The 20,752-nt window shown below is 43.7% G+C and overlaps 1 protein-coding gene and 1 pseudogene across 1 annotated transcript; one reads left to right on the top strand and one right to left on the bottom strand.

The window, feature by feature from the left end:
* Nucleotides 1-3,819: 3,819 nt before the first annotated feature.
* Nucleotides 3,820-15,894, bottom strand: LOC114618158 (zinc finger protein 809-like). Its single transcript, XM_028763825.1, has 5 exons — nt 15,794-15,894; nt 8,093-8,219; nt 7,115-7,207; nt 5,294-5,403; nt 3,820-4,752 (listed from the first exon to the last, which is right to left on the bottom strand). The coding sequence occupies exons 1-5, from the start codon at nt 15,890-15,892 to the stop codon at nt 4,033-4,035; spliced, it is 1,149 nt and encodes a 382-aa protein (XP_028619658.1). The 5' UTR covers nt 15,893-15,894; the 3' UTR covers nt 3,820-4,032.
* LOC114618142 lies at nt 12,879-14,093 on the top strand (annotated as a pseudogene).
* Nucleotides 15,895-20,752: the final 4,858 nt, after the last annotated feature.

Raw genomic sequence — 20,752 nt, 5'->3', positions numbered from 1 at the left:
AATATCTTCCAAGCCGAACTTACCATCTCCTGTTAGTTATGTGTCAGACATAAGGGCTTATGGAGAACATAAGGTTGATAGCAGAATACAGTGCTTCTGAAAGGGATTCTGCACGTGGAGGGTCTCAGGAAGGTCTGGCTTTAACCGCCACACTATATCAGGACAGGGTGTTTACCTGGGAAAGGTCCCCTTGTTGCATTAACACCTCTGTAATCAGACCATTCCCATAGTCCACTCCAAATGGATTATCCCCCCAGAACAGGCATGGTGGGCCTGTTCACAGGACTGACCCCTTGTGTGAACGGGGTGGTTCTTCATTCTACCCCAGACAGGTTCTGAATCTTGGTTCAATTAGTGTCCTGTATAACCTATTATTCAGAGGAAACGGTGCTGAAAGCTTAACATTGATTCTAGGGCCAGGACTAGCCAGAGTTGGTACTAGGAGAGCTGCACTGGCATTACAGGAAAAGAATTATAACAATTTAAAAGCAGACATGACATGGATGAAGATATCCAGCATGGATGAAGAGGTCCATTTCCCACCTGGAGGCTAACACAGATTCTCTGGCTAAAAATGTGTTTCAAAATAGGTGGGGACTAGACTTAGTGTTCCTGCAATAGGGAGGGCTATGTGTCACCTTACATGAGGAGTGCTGCCCCCATGTCAAGCATCCTGGGATTATTCTTGAATCATTGTCTAAGGTCACGGAAAGCCTTGACAGGCATCAGAAAGAACAAGAAAAATTCAAAAGTTGGCATCATTCATTATTTGGTTCTTCCCCTTGGTTAACTCTTGCTTCTACCCTCTTAGAGCCTTTAGTAATTGATTTACTTCTTCTTACCTTTGGACCTTGTATTTTAAGCAAGCTTTCACAATATATAAAATTAAAGTTGGAAACTATTCTATTAACGGTAATGAGGTCTCACTATCAACAAATTAGCATTAACAATCCAGACCACAAGGAGTCCAAGACTGGCCTCTAAAGGTACTACAAGTGGGGAATGAAGGGATTAAAGTAGCAGAAGCAGAATAAACTCCATTTTGTTTTTCAGACTCCATTTTAAGTTATACTTGTCCTCAGAGTGACATTGCCTCCACCCTTGAGTTCTGAGAAAAACCACAGCATGTCCCTGGCAGTTGCAAGATCGACACAGCAGCTGTGCTCAAGGTGGGGCTATAACAGGGTGGGCTAAGAGGACACAGTCGTTCCCAGGTCAATACCACACCAACCCCAGTAGAATCTGTATGACAAGTTCCACAGACTGAGGCAAAAACTTCAAAAGAAGGAGCCCTCCTGGAACCAACCGGTTGTGGAATTCTTCCCTGGAATAAAACATTGAGCCGTAGTTCTCATGAAAACTTATCTGTTTTATTTTCTTTTATTCCTTTTCTTATTTACGACATGTTCCTGATAACCTAGGCCAAGATGTTAAGAAAAAAAATGGGTAAGAAATCATCCCTTGAGATGGGGTCATTAACCATGCATAATCTTACCTCCGGAGAAACCAACGCTTTACTTTATAAATCACTTGCAAAATTATATAATGGTATTATGATAGATAAAAACTTTCCCAACAATAAAATTTCATATGGCTACACGTGTGTCATCAGAGGTGGGCTTTGGTATATGGTAAAGAAAGCCTTAAATAAAAAAATTAAAATAGTTAAAATTTATGCATTAAAGATTTATAAAAAAAAGCCAGGCAGTGGTGGCACACATCTTTAATCCCAGCACTTGGGAGGCAGAGGCCTGTGTTGCTACATTTGGCCTTTACATGGGCTACAGAAATGTGAACAGAGGTTGTCAGGGGTGCATGGCAAGTGACTTACCCATTTAACCTTCTTCCAGAGCCCTGAATGTACAATTTTAATCCCAAGTTTCTATATTCCATTACTCTCCTAAAACCAGCAGACAGATTTAAATGTATTTACCAGTGGTATTGTATATCACTCCTTTTCCTGATTTGCCTTATGCAGGCGGATACTGAGTTGTGAATTTTGTCCTTACATATTATGTTCTAAAATGTTTCTGTCTAATCACCACTATACTGAGTAAAATTAATCTATACTCACTTTCAGGTTTTCCATACAATAAGGATAACCATGATCTAATTATAAAATTGTGTGTGTGTGTGTGTGTGTGTATATATATATATATTTTTTCTTGCACCTGAGACTTGGGACCCATGAATATTTGGCAACCTGGACCAAGGGAAATCAAGTGGGGCTGTCGGCAGCAGAGAGGAACAGGTCTCAAAGCTGTCTCCTGGTTTACCATAACTTCCAGTAAGAGTGCCTTGGGAGCTATGCCTTACAGATAGCAATTTCACTGCTCCTACAATCCCAGGCAGGGTGGCGTTTGGAATGGCCATGTGAGTAGACAGTTCCTCACCACTCACCATAATAAGACTGTCAGCACATAAAGTGTGGTGATGAGGTCATCTATACAAGTGAGGCATAAAAGTCAGTTTAAAGCCCAAATACTCTGTGTAGAACAGCGTGGCCAATTAAGACTCAAACTGGAAGGGCTTTTGTTGTTCTACAGCCAAAACTCCTAAGGCAACCATGATCAAATGAGTCCTTTTTCCAGGCATCTTCCAGAAAAACACCAGGTGTCTGTTCTCAGTAAAACATCCCCTCATAAGACAGTTTCCAGAAAAACACCACATGACACAATTGAGTCCCCAAAGAAACCAGAAATTTCCAACTCATATCTCCCTCTCTGTTTTAAAATTTCTTTTTTTCTAACAATCTACACACAATAGGAACAATTATAAGAACCATAACATTATGGGCTGGAGAGATGGCTCAGCGGTTAAGAGCACTGACTGCTCTTCCAGAGATCCTGAGTTCAATTCCCAGCAACCACATAGTGGTTCACAACCATCTGTAATGGGATCTGATGCCCTCTTCTGGTGTGTCTAAAGACAACTGCATGTACTCAAATAAATAAAAAATAAATAAAAATCATAAAACTAGAACTTTACATCATACCTTAAATAGTTTATGTAGTCAAACAGAACCTTAAATTCTTATCAATAAAGAGTAATTTAGCAAACAACCTTACATTTTTATTAATATATAATAACTAAATAAAACAATCTTAAATTTCTATCAATATACAATAATTAAACAAATCAACCTTAAATTTCTATCAATATGGAATAATTAAACAAATCAGCCTACCACTTTAGATGAAATAACCACAATACATCAAATAACCAAAACCACCCACTCCAACTTAAGGGATTGGAACAACAGTCTTTTTATATATAATTACTTCCTGCTGAATTGGAGTGAAGAATTTCTGTTTGGGGCCTGAGGAGGGGAAAATGGTTAGTTTTTACAAAGCCAGCTGTATCATTTACTGCCCGGTTTTTGCACTATGTATTCTCAGTGTTGTCTGTTAAGTCTATGTAGTGTACAGTTTTTGAGTGATTGGTCATTTGGGCTAGCCCTTTTGAAGTTGATTTGCATGCATTTTTTTTTTTCCGGAGAAATCAGTAACTGAGACAGTCTGTGTGTGCAAGTGAATCACCTGGGCTGTTTTCTTTGCAAAGACATTCTTGTCTCAGTTGATAAGAGCTTTTCCATCGTCAGATCTAATCTTTATAAGTTGGGTTGGTAACCATATTTTCTCATTCTCTATAGATACATGAGCATAACCATGTCCCCATCTTAAAACTATTGCTAGTTGGCATTCTAGTGTCAACACATCCTTATAGTATATTGGTTGGCCTAGTTCCTCAGTGTTTTCATTAACCCAGTGTCTCTCAGCTGCTGTTGTTCCTTTCTCACCAACATTAAGAAAACAAAGCATCATTTAATCTGTCCCTGTAAGTTTTTATTACTCTTTTTGTGTAATAAGCATCTCTTTTAAGGTACAATTGGCTCTTTTTATAACTGCTTGTCCTGTGGGACTGTGTGGCATACCAGTTAAATGCTTTCTATTGTAATATCCAAAGATTGGCCTCACTTTATTGGCTACATCCGCAGGAGTGTTCTCAGTTGTCATTCGTGCAGGTATCCCCTCACTTACCTATGTGCTTTTTCTGATGTGCAGTGAGTTGACACTTCCAGTGGAAAGATTTATTGCATTCTTTACATTCATAAGGATTCTCAGATGAATGAGAGATCCGATGGGCAGTGAGTTGTGACTTATGCGAGAAAGCTTTCTTGCATTCCGCGCATTCATATGGTTTCTCGCCCGTATGAGTCTTCTGATGTATAGCGAGTTTTGACTTTCGAGAAAAAGGTTTCTTGCACTCTTCACATTTAAATGGCTTTTCACCCAAATGAGTCTTCTTATGTCGAGTAAGGTCAGACTTGTAATAGAAAGCTTTCCTGCATTCTGTACATACGTAAGGCTTCTCACCTGAATGGGTTCTTTCATGTGCATTGAGGTGAGACCTGCGGAAGAAAGCTTTTCTACATACTCTACACTCATAGGTCCTCTTCTCTTGTCTGTGAGTTTTCTGATGGGCTGTGAGGTCTGACTTCCAGTAGTAGTTTTTACTGCATTCATCACATTTATAGGGCTTGCATGAATTATGAGTTCTTCTGTAGTGCTTAATTAGGGTTGAATTATTACAGAAAACTTTCTCGCAATCCTTACATTCATAGAGCTTCCCATCACTGTACGATGTCTGATTCTTGGTTTTCTGTAACTCGCCGCACAAAGGTCTTACAGGTACTCTGCCATGACAGGATGTTGTCTTTTCAGAGACTTCCTGTTGAGTCATTAGTTCTGCCTTGAAACAAAAAAATCTGTTAGATTCCTTGGTGCTGTTTTTCCTAGAATGAGCCACTTGATATTCTGAGTTATGATTTCTTAATGAAAGGTTTCTAGTAATCACTCAATTTCCTGTGTGCACTGGACTGTTTGCTGATTTAGTCCCTTACAAACACTCCCACATACACTACACTCAGTACTTGGCTTCCACATAAGCCACATCTTGGGCAAGGAAAATATCTCAACTATTTACAGAGTGTACTACAAGCCTCTTTGACATGAAACTTCTTTACGTGTCGCCTTTGTTTCAAAGGCTACCCCTCTTTGAAAACCCTGACTATCACACTATGAACTTTACTGTGACGCAAACCATGATGCTGCGGCATCTGAGGTACTCTCTTAGATGAAAATGACTCGGTTCTTCCGCAGCCTGCATCTAATCAGGCTCAGGAGAGTACCACCTGCAGCCAGGTTTAAGTGTGAGAATGTTTCTTGTTCGCTTGCTGTGTGTGGGCGTGCGAATTGCTTCCTATCAACCTCGAATTGCATGTTTTACTCACTTCAATCATGTCTTCGTTTGGTATCTTTTGGTTAGCTTTTCTGCGCTGCCACAAACGTCTCTTAGGAATTTTCTTTCTGGTGTCAATCGGAGTACTCACGCTACCAACACCTATTATTAGAAATACCATGACTCAATAACAATACATGCACATTTCTATAGAATTTAAACATAAAAGTAAACTCATGCTGTCAGATGCTTATTGTACACCTTAGTTTTATGTCAACTTGGAAAAGTTAAAGTCATTCTGAAAGAGGGAACCTCAGTTAAGCAAAGGCTCTGACCAAACTGGCTTGTGGCCATGCCTGCAGTACATTTTCTTGAGTGATGTGGAAGGGCCAGTGAGCAGCGCCACCTCTGGGCTTCTGGTCCTAAGCCTCATAAGAAAACAAGCCACAGGGAGCAGGCCAGTGAGCAGCACGGTCTCGGCTCCAGTCCTTGCTGTGTGAGTTCCAGCCCTGACTTCCCTCAGTGAAGGACTGTGCTGCGGAACTGTAAGCTGAAATAAATCTTTGCTCCCTAAGTTGGCCATGATGCTTTAGTGCAGCAACAGAAATCCCAACTAAGACACTGACCTATGGTAAGAGTACATATTTTATTTCACAATGAATAATAATTAACACTGAGGAACCAGGGTTCTAACTCCTGTCTCTTTGTTTTATTGTGGAAACGTACGTAGATTTAATTCATGCTTATGGTAGAAAGCCATCAATTCTTTCTAATTTTAAAGGATAACTTTATTGGTCAAAGTAATCTTGATTCACAATTTTGTCTCAAGGTTTAAAATATGTGAGCTCACGCTTTCTTGTCATTACAGTCTTTGCTAAGATATATATTATGCTAATATGTTTGTCTTCTAAAGTAACTAAGCACATTCCTCTACCACCAGTTTCTTGTATTCTTTCTTTTGTACTTTTAGCAATTTAATATTAATGACTTTTTAAGTCTTTTTGGATCATGTGAATTTGTGGTTCTTGTTACTCCTGCACCAAGATACTGATTAGTGTGCCTACATTTCTCTGTTTTAGCCCTTCGTTTCTCTTCTGTATGCCAGACTCACAGCTGCATTTCTTTCTGTTATTTTCATTGAATTTCATTCATTTAGTGAGAGAGAGAGTGTGTGTGTGTGTGTATGTGTGTGTGTGTGTTATGCATAGTACATGACATGGAAGTCCAAGAACAACTTGAAGGGAGTCTGTCCTCTCCTTCCACTATGTGGGACCCAGCAATGAAAAGGAAATACAGTTTAATGACAAAAACAGAGAGCCAGGCAGTGGTGGCGCATGCCTTTAATCCCAGCACTTGGGAGGCAAAGGCAGGCAGATTTCTGAGTTTGAGGCCAGCCTGGTCTACAGAGTGACTTCCAGGACAGCCAAGACTACACAGAGAAACCCTGTCTCGAAAAAAAAACAAAACAAACAAACAAACAAACAAACAAACAAAAACCAGAGAGACAAAACCACTCCAAGAATGTTCTTTTAAAACTGGACTTAAGGAAATAAAAATGGCTGGGCAGTGGTAGCGCTCGCCTTTAATCCCAACACTTGGGAGGCAGAGGCAGGTGGATTTCTGAGTTCAAGGCCAGCCTGGTCTACAGAGTGAGTTCCAGGACAGCCAGGGCTACACAGAAAAACCCTGTCTCGAAAAAAAACAAAAAACAAAAAACAAAAAAAAAGAAAAGAAAAATGATTTAATAAAAAAATGCATGTAACTAGCTGTTTTAGGACTGGGTTTGGATGAAATTCAATAAAAACAGCTCAACATGACCATCATCTAATGAGCGTTCTGTCTGCAGCTGACTTCCTTGCACATATTCACTGACCTGAGAGGCTCCACCTTGAAGCTTCTGCGAGGCTCCATGGTCCAAGTCCACACTCCAAGTTGAAGATCAACTTAGGTTTGGCAATGCAGGGGTCTGTAAATTGGAAATAATAAGCAAATGGTGCCAGAGCACTGGCACATCCCCTGACAAGAAACCACAGCTCCATTTGGAACCGTTCTTTCACAAGTAAGAGACTTTGGTCAGAGAGATATACACTCACACTCTTCACTGGCTGCAAGAGCGCCCTCATGTGGCATTAAACTGCAGGGTCGATAACCCCAAATAATAATACTGACAAAGTTCAGCAGGCTGGAAGGGATGGCTCCAGGGCTAAGAGCAAGCACTGCTCTGGGGAGACTGTCTTAGTTTGAGTTTTAGTTCTGTGAAGAGACTCCGTGACCACAGCAACTCCTATAAAGGACAATATTTAAGTGGGGCTGGCTTACAATTCAGAGGTTCAGTCCATCACTGTCATGACAGGAAGCATGGCACCATGCAAGCAGACAAGGTGCTGGAGGAGCTGAGAGTTCCACATCTGGATCCACAGGCAGCAGAAGGGGACTGTGTGCCACACTGGGCATAGCTTGAGCATGTAAGACCTCAAAGCTTGTCCCCACAGTGACACACTTCTTCCAATAAGGCCATACCTAATTCAATGAGGCCACACCTCTTAATAGTGCCACTCTCCATGGGCCAAGTATTCAAAGACATGAGTCTATGAGGGCCATTCCTATCAAATCACCACAGACACCAAAGTTCAGTTCCCAGTATCCAAACCCGGCAGCTGCCAATTGCCTGCTCAGTTCTGTGACTCAGTGACTTCTAGTGTCCTCAGGCGGGCACACACGTGGTGTTTTCTCCCACAGACACACATACATAGCTACAAATAAGAACACATCTCTAAAGTGAGAGATGGTTCCTATACTTGTTAATCAAGGAAAACTTATTTGCTGAGGCTGAAGGGGGAGTCAGACTCACCCAGGAACACCAGGCTGCTGTAGGTCTCCAGCATCACGTCCCTGTACAGAGTCCTCTGGGCAGCATTCAGGTCCTGCCACTCCTCCCAGGTGAAGTTCACGGCTACGTCCTCAAATGACACCAACCCCTGGAATGACACATTTTTCTTCAGCTCAAGGAGTACAAAATGGGAGTCCACTCCTCATACCCCAACCCCTGTCGGTCTGTGTGTGTGTGTGTTATTAGTTTCTTACAGAACATACAACTTGACTGTATTCTATTATCATGGGAAAAAGAAAAATCGATAAAAGCATCTTTATCTGTGTCAACAAAGTGATTCAAGTAAACAAACTAGAGTTTTCTAATTCCAGCAAAAACAAAGTTCACAGAGCACATGGGTATGTAAACGAGGTGTTATTAAGAGCAAAGGAAAGAATACATAAACCTTACTACCTAAAAATAACACTCAATCTCCAAAGAATGAAATGCAAATCCTGAGGCTGGTGTCACAACACTATGTTACAGTGTATGCCCAGAAGCAGCAAAGCTAAGACCTCCCCCTTCTCGGCACCTACCGCAGAACAAGGCTGACAAGGCTGTTAGGGTCACTGTTGCTGTGATGAAGCACCATGACCGAAAGCAACTTGGGGAAGAAGGACTTATTTCACTCACAGTGCCCTCTAAGAGCTCACCATCAAATGCAGTGAGGGCCGGAACCCAAGCAGGGCGGAACCTGCAGGCAGGGGCTACACAGAGACAGACTATGGAGTGCTGCAGCTAACCGGTTTGCTCCCCATGGCTTGCTTAGCCTGCTTTCTTATAGAACCCAGAACCACCAGTCTAGAGATGCCCCCCCCACAGTGGCCTGGACCCTCCTCCATCAATCACCAATTAAGAAAACGCCCTACGTTCTTGCTGACAGCCCCATCTTAATTTAGCATTTTCTTCTTCTTTTTTTTTTTTTTTTTTGTTGTTGTTGTTGTTGTTTTTTTGAGACAGAGTTTCTCTGTGTAGTCTGGGCTGTCCTGGAACTCACTCTGTAGACCAGGCTGGCCTCGAACTCAGAAATCCGCCTGCCTCTGCCTCCCAAGTGCTGGGATTAAAGGCATGTGCCACCACCGCCCGGCTCTTTTTTTTTTTTTCTTTTTTTTTAATTAAGCATTTTCTTAATTGAGATTCCTTCCTCTTAAATGACTTTAGCTTGTGTCAAGTTGACATAAAACTATCCAGCACAAAGTTCTATTCTCAGACTGTTAGTCCCAGCACCATGTGGGGGTCACACAACTAAAAGTACAGGTCAAAAACTGGGAACACTACAAGGTTTTGGAACATGCAACTGAAGATTAATCCAAAATCAAATGGGTACTGAATTCATCATGTAACTTCACTGTAGCATCTGTCCAGAACATATAGCATGCATGCTTTGCATAGTACACGACATTACACCACCAATGCATGTCACCTGTAAGACCCTGGTTCAGATTCAAGTATGTTATAAACTACAGTCCGTGTTCTTTACATAGTTATCTGCTTTTCTGAATCACAGTTTCTTGGGTTTTTTTGTTTGTTTGTTTGTTTTGTTTTGTTGGTGGGAAACAAACACATTTCTTATTTCCCTGCCACCACCTCTTGCCATTTATCCCTGCACTGTAATACGTCAGACGCATTAGCAATCGGTCTCATTAGTATGCAAAGTTGTTTACACCTTTAGGAAATATCAATGTCTGATATATGTCAATGCCTTATTTTAAAATGAAGTTATTATCAGCAAATGTTTCATATGCACATGTATTTTATACAAATGAATATCTCAGGACATAAAAATATTTCCTGATGAAAAAATGGGATCACAAGTATAAACCATTTCAGAATTCCTGACTTTACTTCTACACAAAGGTAACAAGGTAACTAAACATCTATGCATGTATCAAGTCCCCTCAAAAGCAAAAATAATTGACAGATTTCCATATACTGACCACTGAGAAAATAAGTACATCAAACTCTTCCACAGGCAACATGCCAGAGATCTGGAAAATGACTCTAGCATCACCCCGAGGAAAGGAAGGCTAAGTACTAGTACTAGCTAGAACCCTAGCTGTTCAGTGCACAGAAATCTACATTAACCTATCTAGATCACAGAACAAACTCTCAGTTCTACATGCTAATGGAAAAGAATCCACGAGCTTCCTGTTCCATCCTGAAAGACTGACCTCAAAGGTCTCATTTCTCTCTAGAAGGGAATTCTGTTAACTGCTGCTGCTGGTGGTCGAGCTTTCCTCTGCCCTGCTCCAGGGATCATTAGCCTCTGGCAGCCTGATGAAAGCAAGGCCCTTCCTGAGCCCACCACTGCACAGACAGATCCGGCCCTCCAGTTCCCACCAGAGGAGTCTGCCCAGATACTTATGGCCCTGTCTTTAACAGTTGGCTTGTGGGAATACAGGCTAAACTCCACAAAGCTCTGAGCACAAAGGGACCTGGACACCCATAAAGACACACAGCTCTCGGGAAGAACTAACTACCATCACTTACTTACACAAATAAGATATGAAACTTTAGCTCCCAACATCCCCTCTAAACCCCAGAAGCTTTGTTCTGCAGCAGGCAGTGATTAATACAGGGACTTCCAACTGGTCAAAGAGTAGAGAACAAGACACCGGACAGCTGAGACTTGAATGGCGTGTCTCTATCACATTCCCTATGCCCAAGGCTCAGGATCATCTTGGGAGAAGGGGTAGAACGACTCTAAGAGCCAGGTGCTACAGAGGACTGCTATGACAGACTGCTTTCCAGTCATGGCAGGGGCACCAGACTCATGAACTCGCAGAAGCTATGACTACGTACAGGCTCAAGATGAAGTCAGGTAAAATTCCAACATGGCTGGGTTGAGGGGCTCATAAAATCCTACTCCCAGCTGAGGGGCTACTGGCGATTGCCGGCTGTGAGGATAAGGAGAGTTAGTTTGCCTCGGCTCTGGCCCATAGGCTGCCCGTGTTCCAGCAATTACCCTAGACCCCTTCACATACTGGCAGCGATAAGTAGTGTGAGGTTTTGATTTTGTTTTAAACTTCATTAGTTGGGAAGGAAAATGGTGGGTACTGAAGGAGCTAGAGAGAGGATTTGAACAAACATTATATTTACATATGAAATTCTCACTAGAGTTTTTTTTTCTTTTTTTTTATAAGTTAGAGTTTTTAAAAGAAGATAAATGCTTAACTATTATAAATTTAGTAATCAGATGTGGCCTTGTGCGGGCTTTTATGGCCTTTTTACTCTTCTTTTTTTTTTTTTTTTTTTTTTTTTAAAGAATTATTTATTTATTTTATGTATATGAGTACACTGCAGCTGTCTTCAGACACACCAGAAGAGGGCATCAGATCTCACTACAGATGGTTGTGAGCCACCATGTGGTTGCTGGGATTTGAACTCAGGACCTCTGGAACATCAGTCAGTGCTCTTAACCACTGAGCCATCTCACCAGCCCCGCCTTTTTACTCTTAAACACTGTCCTAATAAGAAGCTTTTTGGCAAGAATTTTGTATGATAAGATAGTTTTGTACTGAAGTAAAGGATTGTGAAAAGGAGATCAGAAAAATAAAAAACATAAAATTAAAGTATGTCACAATGAGACTTATAAAACTTAACTTAAACGACATTGCTAAAACTAAATAAAGCTTTCTTAAGGAGCAAGGACTATGTGCTTTGTTAAAAAAAAAAAATGCTGTTTCTGCTAAGTTTGTCAAGATTTTAAGTACAGGGCTAGAGAGAGAGCGCAATCTCTCCCAAAGTCCTAAATCCAATTCCTGACACCCACATCGCGGCTCGCCACCATCTATAATGGGATTTGATGCCCTCTTCTGGCATACATGGATACATGCAGATAGAGCATTCGCATACATAAAAACACGTAAGTCTTTAGATGAGCATGGTGGTACATGCCTTTAAAAAATAGATTTCGCCAGGCGGTGGTGGCGCACGCCTTCAATCCCAGCACTTGGGAGGCAGAGGCAGGCAGATTTCTGAGTTCGAGGCCAGCCTGGTCTACAGAGTGAGTTCCAGGACAGCCAGGGCTACACAGAGAAACCCTGTCTCGAAAAACCAAAAAAAAAAAAAAAAAAAAAAAAAAGATTTCAATTATAAAAAGTCTTAATGTGAGTTGAGTTTTTGGGTTACAGAACAGCAGTGTTTCAAACTACAATTTGTCCTTCAAATCTACACTGTGGGCATTTAACAGCTACACTGGAATCTAAGACCAGTAAGACAAGGGGGTTGAGATGACAGTCAATATTCTAGCTAGGTCACAGGGGACCAGAGGAAAAACACTTCTCGCCATAACCTTGACCATCCTAGCAGATCACACAACTGATTGAAAAAAGCATAGGAGGCTCAGGGTCTCCAAGCAAGCTGCTCAGAGAGACCCTCATGAAACCCTGTCTAACCATACAGAGTTTCATTTGTGGCTGTCTACAAGGTCTTCAACACCCAATAGAAAAGACTAATCCCAAACAGTATTACAAAATGAAATCTACCAGCTCCCAACTAGGACTTTCATCCTCACCGTATTCTGCAGAGTCCCGGCATCTACAGTCCTTACAATGATAGTCATTCAAATAACCAGCTCCAGCCAACTTAAAAACCTTATCTGGGTTGCGCCCGCGCGGCTGCAAGCCTCGGGTGGCCGCGCCGGCTTCTGCCCGGGAGGGCGCGGCGGCCGGAATGGCGCGGCGCGGGCCGCGCGGCGGGGCGGGCGCCTGAGGAGAGCGGTCGGTCCGCGCTCTCCGTGGCCGCCCCCGTGCCGCGGGGAGCCACCTTCGTGGGCGCCGGGTACCGGGACACCCGCAAGCGGGTCGGGGAGATGCCCAAACCCAAGAACAGCAAAGGCGGCCGCAAAAACAAGCGTGCCAACAGCAGCGGGGACGAGCAGGCAAATGGAGCGGGGGGCCTTGGCGGCGGCGGGCGCGACAGGCTGCAGCCGCGGGAGACGCCAAGAATGAAGCTCCTTGTGCCACACACCCCCGATCTGCAGCTTTGGGAGACCAGTGGACCTGGAGAAGGATGACTATCGGAAGGTGGTGTGCAACAATGAGCACTGCCCGTGTAGCGCCTGGATGCATCTTCAGTGCTTCTACCAGTGGGAGAGCAGCATCTTGGTGCGCATTGGCAGGGCCCGTAGCGGGAATGAGAAGCAGTGCCGCCAGAACATGTGGACCAAGAAGGGTTATGACCTGGCTTTCCGCTTCTGTTCCTGCCGCTGTGGGCAGGGCCACTTAAAAAAAGGACACAGACTGGTACCAGGTAAAGCGAATGCAAGATGAAAAAAAGAAGAAGTCTGGGTCAGAGAAGAACACAGCAAGGCCTCCAGGGGAGGCTGGGGAGGAGACAAAAAAATGCAAAGCCTGAACCATGACCTTCCTCGGCGGCATTCCATGGACAGGCAGAACTCCCAGGAAAAGACAGTCAGTTCTGCAGCCTATGGGGCCCATTCCCCTTGTGGCTCTCCTGGCCAGTCCCCACCCACGGGCTACTCTATCCTCTCCCCAGCCCACTTTAGTGGTCCCCGCTCCTCCAGATACCTTGGGGAATTCTTAAAGAATGCCATTCATCTCACATAAAGGCCATGCCAGGAGGCCACGTGTTCAGAAATGCCCACTTTGATTACAGTTCGGCTGGTCTGTCTGTACACAGGGCAGGACACTTTGACACCCCTGTACAGTTCCTGCGGCGACTGGACCTCTCTGAACTTCTCACTCACATCCCCAGGCATAAGCTAAACATCTTCCATGTCCAAATGGAAGACGATGCCCAAGTAGGCCAAGGCGAAGATCTTGCAGCCCTCAGTGCCAGCCACAGAAATGCTGTAAACTGTGCTTTGTGCCACCGGGCGCTCCCTGTGTTTGAACAGTTCCCTCTGGTGGATGGAACTCTGTTCTTAAACCCCTCAAGACATGATGAGATTGAATATGATGTTCCTTGTCACCTTCAAGGTATAGGTGTTGATTCACCTTGCCTGGTTTCTGTCTGTTAAAACTCAAAAAGCAAACAAGATGGAACTACATTTTTATTAAAAAAAAACAAAAACAAAAACAAAACCTTATCTGACCCTGAAAGTTCTCAACTCAATAGGTCTCAGATAAAACTCAACAACACTGGATTCCTCCTTGTAGATACCAGGCTTTTCTGGAAAATCTTGCCAAACTTGGAATCCAGTTACTGAGGCAAGCAGATCTCTGAGTTCAAGGGCAGCCTGAGGCAGAGCAAACTCCAAATCCAGGTTTTTCTGGAAAATCTTGCCAAACTTGGAATCCAGCTACTGAGGCAAGCAGATCTCTGAGTTCAAGGGCAGCCTGAGGCAGAGCAAATTCCAAATCCAGGTTTGGCAGTATACACCTTTAACCTGGGCCACACTTTCTGCTGAAGGCCTACATAAGGACGTTGGAAGAAGGAAGAGTCACTCTTTTTCCCCTGCTTGCCCTTTCTTGCCAGCACAACTATTGGAACCCACTTCAGGATTCCAGCTTACACAGAAGACCAGTTGAAACAACTAGCCTCGTGGGACCAAGCAACTATTAGATTCTTGGACTTCCCATCCACAGCTGCCCATCCTTAGTAGGACTGTATACTGTAAGTCATTAAAATAAGTACCCTTAATATACAGAGACATTCCAAAAGTTCTGTGACACTTGAGAACCTGACCACTGACACCTGTCTCCATCACTGAGGATCTCTTCAATTCCAAGGGATGCCACAGTCCAACCCCAGTTCAATCCACTGAGATAACCCCCTGCCCCTCTCCCAAAGGGGGCTCAATTACACCCTTCCACTGTCCAAAGCAGTTGCCAAGAAGAAAAATCTTTACCCATTTTCATCATTTTGACTATGCTAATCAGTGGGGAAATATAGGTAAAATGGACAAGAAATAAAAGCATGGGCTGTGAAGGACCCTGAAGGCTTTGCCAGTCTTAAACTCGCCTCCCTCTACAGGTTCTCCTCCCGCCTGGGATCAAGGCTAGCCCAGGTTCCATTCTGCACCCACAGCTCTCGGGAGGTGGTGATCTGCCCACACTTGCTAGCCAGTAGATTTAAAGGTCAATATGCTTAGCCAATAAGTTTAAACTGTAACCTTGCTGACGTAACCTGTGCCCCTAAAAAGCATAAAAACTGCTTGTAATAGCCATTGGGGTCACTCTGTTTAGGACAAGGAACTGAAATCTTTCTCTTCCCCACCACCTCCGACTAACATGCAAATATTTAATCCTCAGGGCTCCTCTTCACAGATCCTCCTTTCAGACCCATTGGTCTCCGGTCCATGCTTAGAGGCTGAGTTCTATCAACATCTCCCAAGTCTATAAAGTTCCTGATTTGAGCAGATATGGGCTTCACCAGCTCGGTGAGCCAGGACACTGACCGGCCTATCCCAGAGTAACAGACAGCTGGAGAGTCACCCCTACTAGACGCAGCTCCCTGCACCGAGCTTCCGAGTTTCCAGACGGTGCACAGAGTTCCCCACCTCGCCCTTGCAGGAAACTGAAGCCCAGAGTTGCAGTGTGCGCCGCGCTGAAGCCACCCAGCAGTCAGGCGATTCCTGTCTCTTGCCTTTGAGTGGCAGAGCTGCGGAGAGCGTTGCAGTCCGCTTGGGTCCCCACGCAGGGTCTCGGGGTGCCCGGAGCCCGCCCGGTCCCCACCCCCCAGGCGTCGGCGCCCGCTCCGCAGGGACGCTGCGCTCACCATGACGGGTCTGGGAGCGTCCTGCGACTCGGTCTCCGCCACCAGCACAGCTGCCCCCAACGGACCTCGGTCCCACAGACCCCAAGATGGCAGGCTCATACCTCCGCAGAACTTTCCATATCCTGCCCACTTCCTCATTTCAGAGCCGGCCACTCACAGGTCTGAGTGGCTGTCGAAGGCACCAATCCAATGACGGAAGGCGGGGCGTAGCCTTGGGCATAAGGCTATTTGATTACAAGGAAATTCTATTTTATTTTATTTTATTTTATTTTATTTTATTTTATTTTATTTTATTTTATTTTATTTTTATAGTTTTTCGAGACAGGGTTTCTCTGTATATCTCTGGCTGTCCTGGAACTCACTCTGTAGACCAGGCTGGCCTTGAACTCAGAAATCTGCCTGCCTCTGCCTCCCAAGTGCTGGGATTAAAGACGTGCACCACCACTGCCCCGCAACAAGGAAATTCTTAACCGATAGAAATAATAGTATCGCGATAATTTGTTTTAAATTTCCGTGAAGTTTTCTTACTGTGATTTGTGTGTCTGTGTGTTTGTGTCTGTGTGTAGGTGGCCTGAGCTGTGTATGAATAAGATTAAGCAACTCTGCCCCAATCCTGAGGTGGCTCCAGGAAAGGGCATTAAGCTCCAAGAGAGAGTTTCATGCTCCTGGTCCCAGGATGATTTCTCTGACAAAACACTTTCTCATAAAAACCATAAAATGTACTGGCTAGGAGGCCACCTGGGCCCTCTGGGGAACGAAAGTACTCTCCCAGGATGATCAGATATTGGCCAAGTCAGTCAGCCAAAAGGTCAGCCTAACTACCTATCACCAAGTGCCGAGTTGCTGTTACTGTAATCTGCCCTCTAAAAAAAATGTATAAGAGGTGCTTGTAAGTTAGAATCGGAATCTCCTCCAGTCTCTTGCTTGAGAGACTGCTGAAGGTCAATCCTGGTGCACTGGATCTGAGTCTTATCTCACTCGGGGTCTCCCAGCAGGTAAAGACCCTCTGGGGACTGCAAAACTTTTTAATTAAAACAACGGCTAATATTCAGAGTAATGAGTTTCATTATGGCCCTTTCATGCAGATATGTAATTATACTCTGTTTTCATTCATTCTGTATTAACATTCAGACTATAATAACCAAATATAGAAGACCAACTGTAAGAACCCAGAAAGAGGACCCCCAACTCAAGTCCCGATCAGCGCGCACCCAAGGAGACAGGAGAGACTGACTTGATGCAAAATAGCAAAAGGCAGTTTACTAACAAGGGCACTTGGATCGAAACTCATCCCACGCAGGGGAGAGAATTTCGATGAAGACCCCAGGAAGTTTAGAACTTTTATAGGGGGAGGCACGAGGGAGAAGGGAAAAGCGGGAAATTCTGGCGCAGTTACATATAATTGGATATTTCAAACATCAGCACTTTGCGTAAGCAATCATTTTGACAGGCTGGATGGCCCACTATTTTTGACCATGAAGCCTCAGACCTTCTAGGATAAACACCAGGTGGCCCATTACTCACTTGGGCATGTTTAGACTGGTCAAGATATGTCTTTGGTTGTTTCTACATTTCTGGTCACCTCGTCCCTAGAGGGGTTTGATATTTTTATTATGGCTATTCTCAGCAAGCTCAGCAAGCCGTCCTGCAGTCTTTGCCAAGTTGTTTTTAATTTTTACTCTTACACAACAACATTTTAAATCTGTCATGTTGTAATATCCAAAATTAACCTATGAGCACCGCCTGCCCAGGGACTAGGTAACTTCCTGGAACACTGTAAGCTGTAGTTCTTGGAAACTCAGGAAGCCTGATGGAAAAGAAAGGATGGGGGTAGCCTATGGGTTTGTCTTTACAAACTCCTGTGGCACGTTTTCAGCTGGGAAAGTACAGGAAATAAGTGGTCCTAACCAAAGTCCATCTCTTGGTCAGTATTTAATATTTAATAAAGCTTACTTCAAATTTGGCTCAAAATAATGGTATTGGCTTTTCTCTGGTGAATCTCAGGATTAACAACGTAGGAAAATTTAAAGGCGTGTGTAATGTCCCCCACATATGCATAGTATCTCCGTTCTGTTGAGTATTTGTAGGCTATGATACTGTGATTAAACATGTTTTAATGAAATGAAGTGAGTAACATATTGCCCATTGCATTAGTCCATTGTAGCCACCTGAGAACACAGCGAAAGAAGGAAGTATCCTTGAAGTCATTGAAATTGGCAAGGAAAAACTTTTCCTAAACCAGAAACTGAAGAAACACAATTGAATTGAATCCACGTAGCGTATACATCCTGGACAAGGACTTAAGATCATCCAGTTCAACCAGAATCTGTGTTTGGGGACCCCAGCACCCACACTGTTCAAAAATCATCTGTGTGGATATACTTCAAGTGATTCGCTTATGAAACAGTCCACTGCCCTGTAAGTCCTGCCAGTGGGATCTGTGTTAGCTGACTTCTGTCATTTACACAACACAGCCCTTACTGCAAATTTTGTTCCTGACTGAGCCCAATAGAGTAGTGAGCTGGGATCTGAGAGGAACTGTGTAGTGTCCTTGCCTTGATAAGACTGTTTGCACTGTAGGCATTTTGATTTAACAAAATAAATAAAAAGTAAGAATCATGTCACTGAACAAATTTATATCCAAACCAACAGATCTTGACTTGACTAAAAAGACTGACAATAACTACCTCAAAGTATTAAAGTCCATCCTGTGTAGATATTTTACTCACCGTATCCACTCATGCATATTTTCTCATTCCCTTCTTTTTTTCTATGAAACATGGTTTGTTATATCTCAAGCTAGCCTGGAACTCTCAGTACACCTCACACAGGCCTTGAACCCCGATCTGCCTTTGACTCCAAATACTGAGAATACAGACTTGTGTGGACCACTTTAAAACAAATCAGAATTCTACAATTACTCTGATTTACATATATGCTTAAATATTTATTCTTTTAATCTTCTCTAGAATGTTTTATAGTGCTCCTCTCAATATTTCCTTCCCTTAAGACCCTGGGACTACTGTGACTTTTGTTTTGTTTTGGCTTTTGTTTAACTGATTGGCTGACTGACTGATTTAGACAGTCTCCTATGGCCCAGGCTGGTTTCAAATTTCAAATTATTTAGGTAGTAAATGTTGTACTTGAACTCCTGATTGTCCTCATCCCTGAATCTAGAGATTATTGGTATGTACTTCCACACTGCCCTCACATCTGAATATTAGCAGCAACTTTATCATCCAGTGTTATCAAACCCAGCGCTCAGGAGGCAGGGGCAGTTATCAAGAGATCTAAGAGTTCCAGCCCAGCCTGGTTTACATGGAGAGCTTCAAGCCAGACAACGCTACACAGTAAGAACCTTTCTTTTAAAAATAGTGTATTACACTATTATGTATTATGGAAATAGCTAAGCATTAGTAACTATTACAATAGGACACACACTCCCAGGAATGAGTCCTTCATCAAGAAGTCTGGGATTCTCTTTAACCATGTGTGTCCCCTTATTTATGAAAAACTGTAAGGGAGCTAGTGTCAGCTCTGGTTGGGATCAGGTTCTCACTGTGTGGGACTGGAGCCGGAGGAGCAGGCTGTGACATGCTATGTGCAGCTGATTCTGCTTCAGCAGCTGACCAGTCAGTGAATGTGCTCAGGCTGTGTTTCTGTGTTCAGGCTGAGCAAGTTGTCCAATACAAAAGCTCTGAGAAAATCTGGGTGAAACTGCCTGAGAGTGGGCAACTTTTCCATGTTTTTTGTCTCATGTCTACAGTTTATGGGTGTCCTCCCGAGGACCAGCTTCAGTCGTTCCAAGGATCTCAAGAATGGGAGGAGTGAAACAGCAAAATCAGAGTCTCAGGCAAGGACACAGATGCAAGCTGACAAATGACTCTTTGTTGTTCTGAAGCTGTGCTTAGAGACAGGTTGCAGTCTCTCTCTCTCTCTCTCTCTCTCTCTCTCTCTCTCTCTCTCTCTCTCTCTCTCTGTGTGTGTGTGTGTGTGTGTGTGTCTGGCTCTCTCTCTCTCTCTCTTTCTCAGGTTTTCTCACTCTGAGTTCACCTCAGTCTTTTATTGGTTACACACTTTCTTGTTATACAAAAATACATACTCAAAAAACCTTTTTATTATTTTCCTCAAATCCATACTCCCCAAACCCCTATGTAACTACGCCGTCAGAAGGCGCAATGCACACACAAAGCCACAGTTCAGTGTCTGCTAAAGCAAGTATTGAAGAATGAAAAATTATAAAGATCATTTTATAAAATATACATAGGTTTTTCTTTAAAGGGCATGGAAAGTTTTCTCTGAAGCAGGCTAAGAATGTGGACTGGCCAGTTACAGGAGCCCGCTAACCAGAATGCAAGAATGCAAGTCGGCTAGGTGGAACCAGGAAGCTGGTGACCACAATGACAGGGCAGGGCCTCAGTGACAGGGCAGGACCACATTTCTGAGAAGAATGAGTATATAGTGTTTTCCACATGACCCTGACTCACATAGGCTGGGTTCCTCTGGAATTTTCCGCTATTTGTATGTTGTGTCTCCTTAGCAACCCCCTTGCCCCCTCCTCATCCCCTGGTTTGTGGTTTTCCCCTTTAAAAACCCTCCTCAGACCAGCTGTCCTTGTCAATTCAGCTCCTGCGTGAGCAAACGAATTGACCAACAGCCGGCTGTTCCTCCGGGATAAAGCCTCTGCTGTTTGCATCCAGTTTCGGTGTCTTGCGAGTTACTGGATGGTCGTGACATCCCGAGACTTGAGTGAGGGACTCCCCTGAGTGGGGGGTCTTCAGTATATATTAACTTTTGTGGGATTTTTGTTTGTTTTGTTTTGTTTGTTTTGTTTTTCGAGACAGGGTTTCTCTGTGTAGTCCTGGCTGTCCTGGAACTCACTCTGTAGACCAGGCTGGCCTCGAACTCAGAAATCTGCCTGCCTCTGCCTCCCAAGTGCTGGGATTACAGGCGTGCGCC

This window comes from Grammomys surdaster, unplaced genomic scaffold (assembly GCF_004785775.1).
Source record: "Grammomys surdaster isolate TR1022 unplaced genomic scaffold, NIH_TR_1.0 140, whole genome shotgun sequence".
Classification (NCBI taxonomy): Eukaryota; Metazoa; Chordata; class Mammalia; order Rodentia; family Muridae; genus Grammomys; species Grammomys surdaster.
Note: the sequence above shows the minus strand (reverse complement) of the source record. Positions and strands in the feature narration are given on the sequence as shown.

Coding starts and splice junctions, on each gene's coding strand:
- LOC114618158 (XM_028763825.1), bottom strand. CDS start 15,892: ATGAGCCTGCCATCTTGGGGTCTGTGGGACCGAGGTCCGTTGGGGGCA. Junction 8,220..15,793: donor ACGCTCCCAGACCCGTCATG/GTGAGCGCAGCG, acceptor GTGTCATTCCAG/GGGTTGGTGTCATTTGAGGA. Junction 7,208..8,092: donor CAGCAGCCTGGTGTTCCTGG/GTGAGTCTGACT, acceptor TCCAATTTACAG/ACCCCTGCATTGCCAAACCT.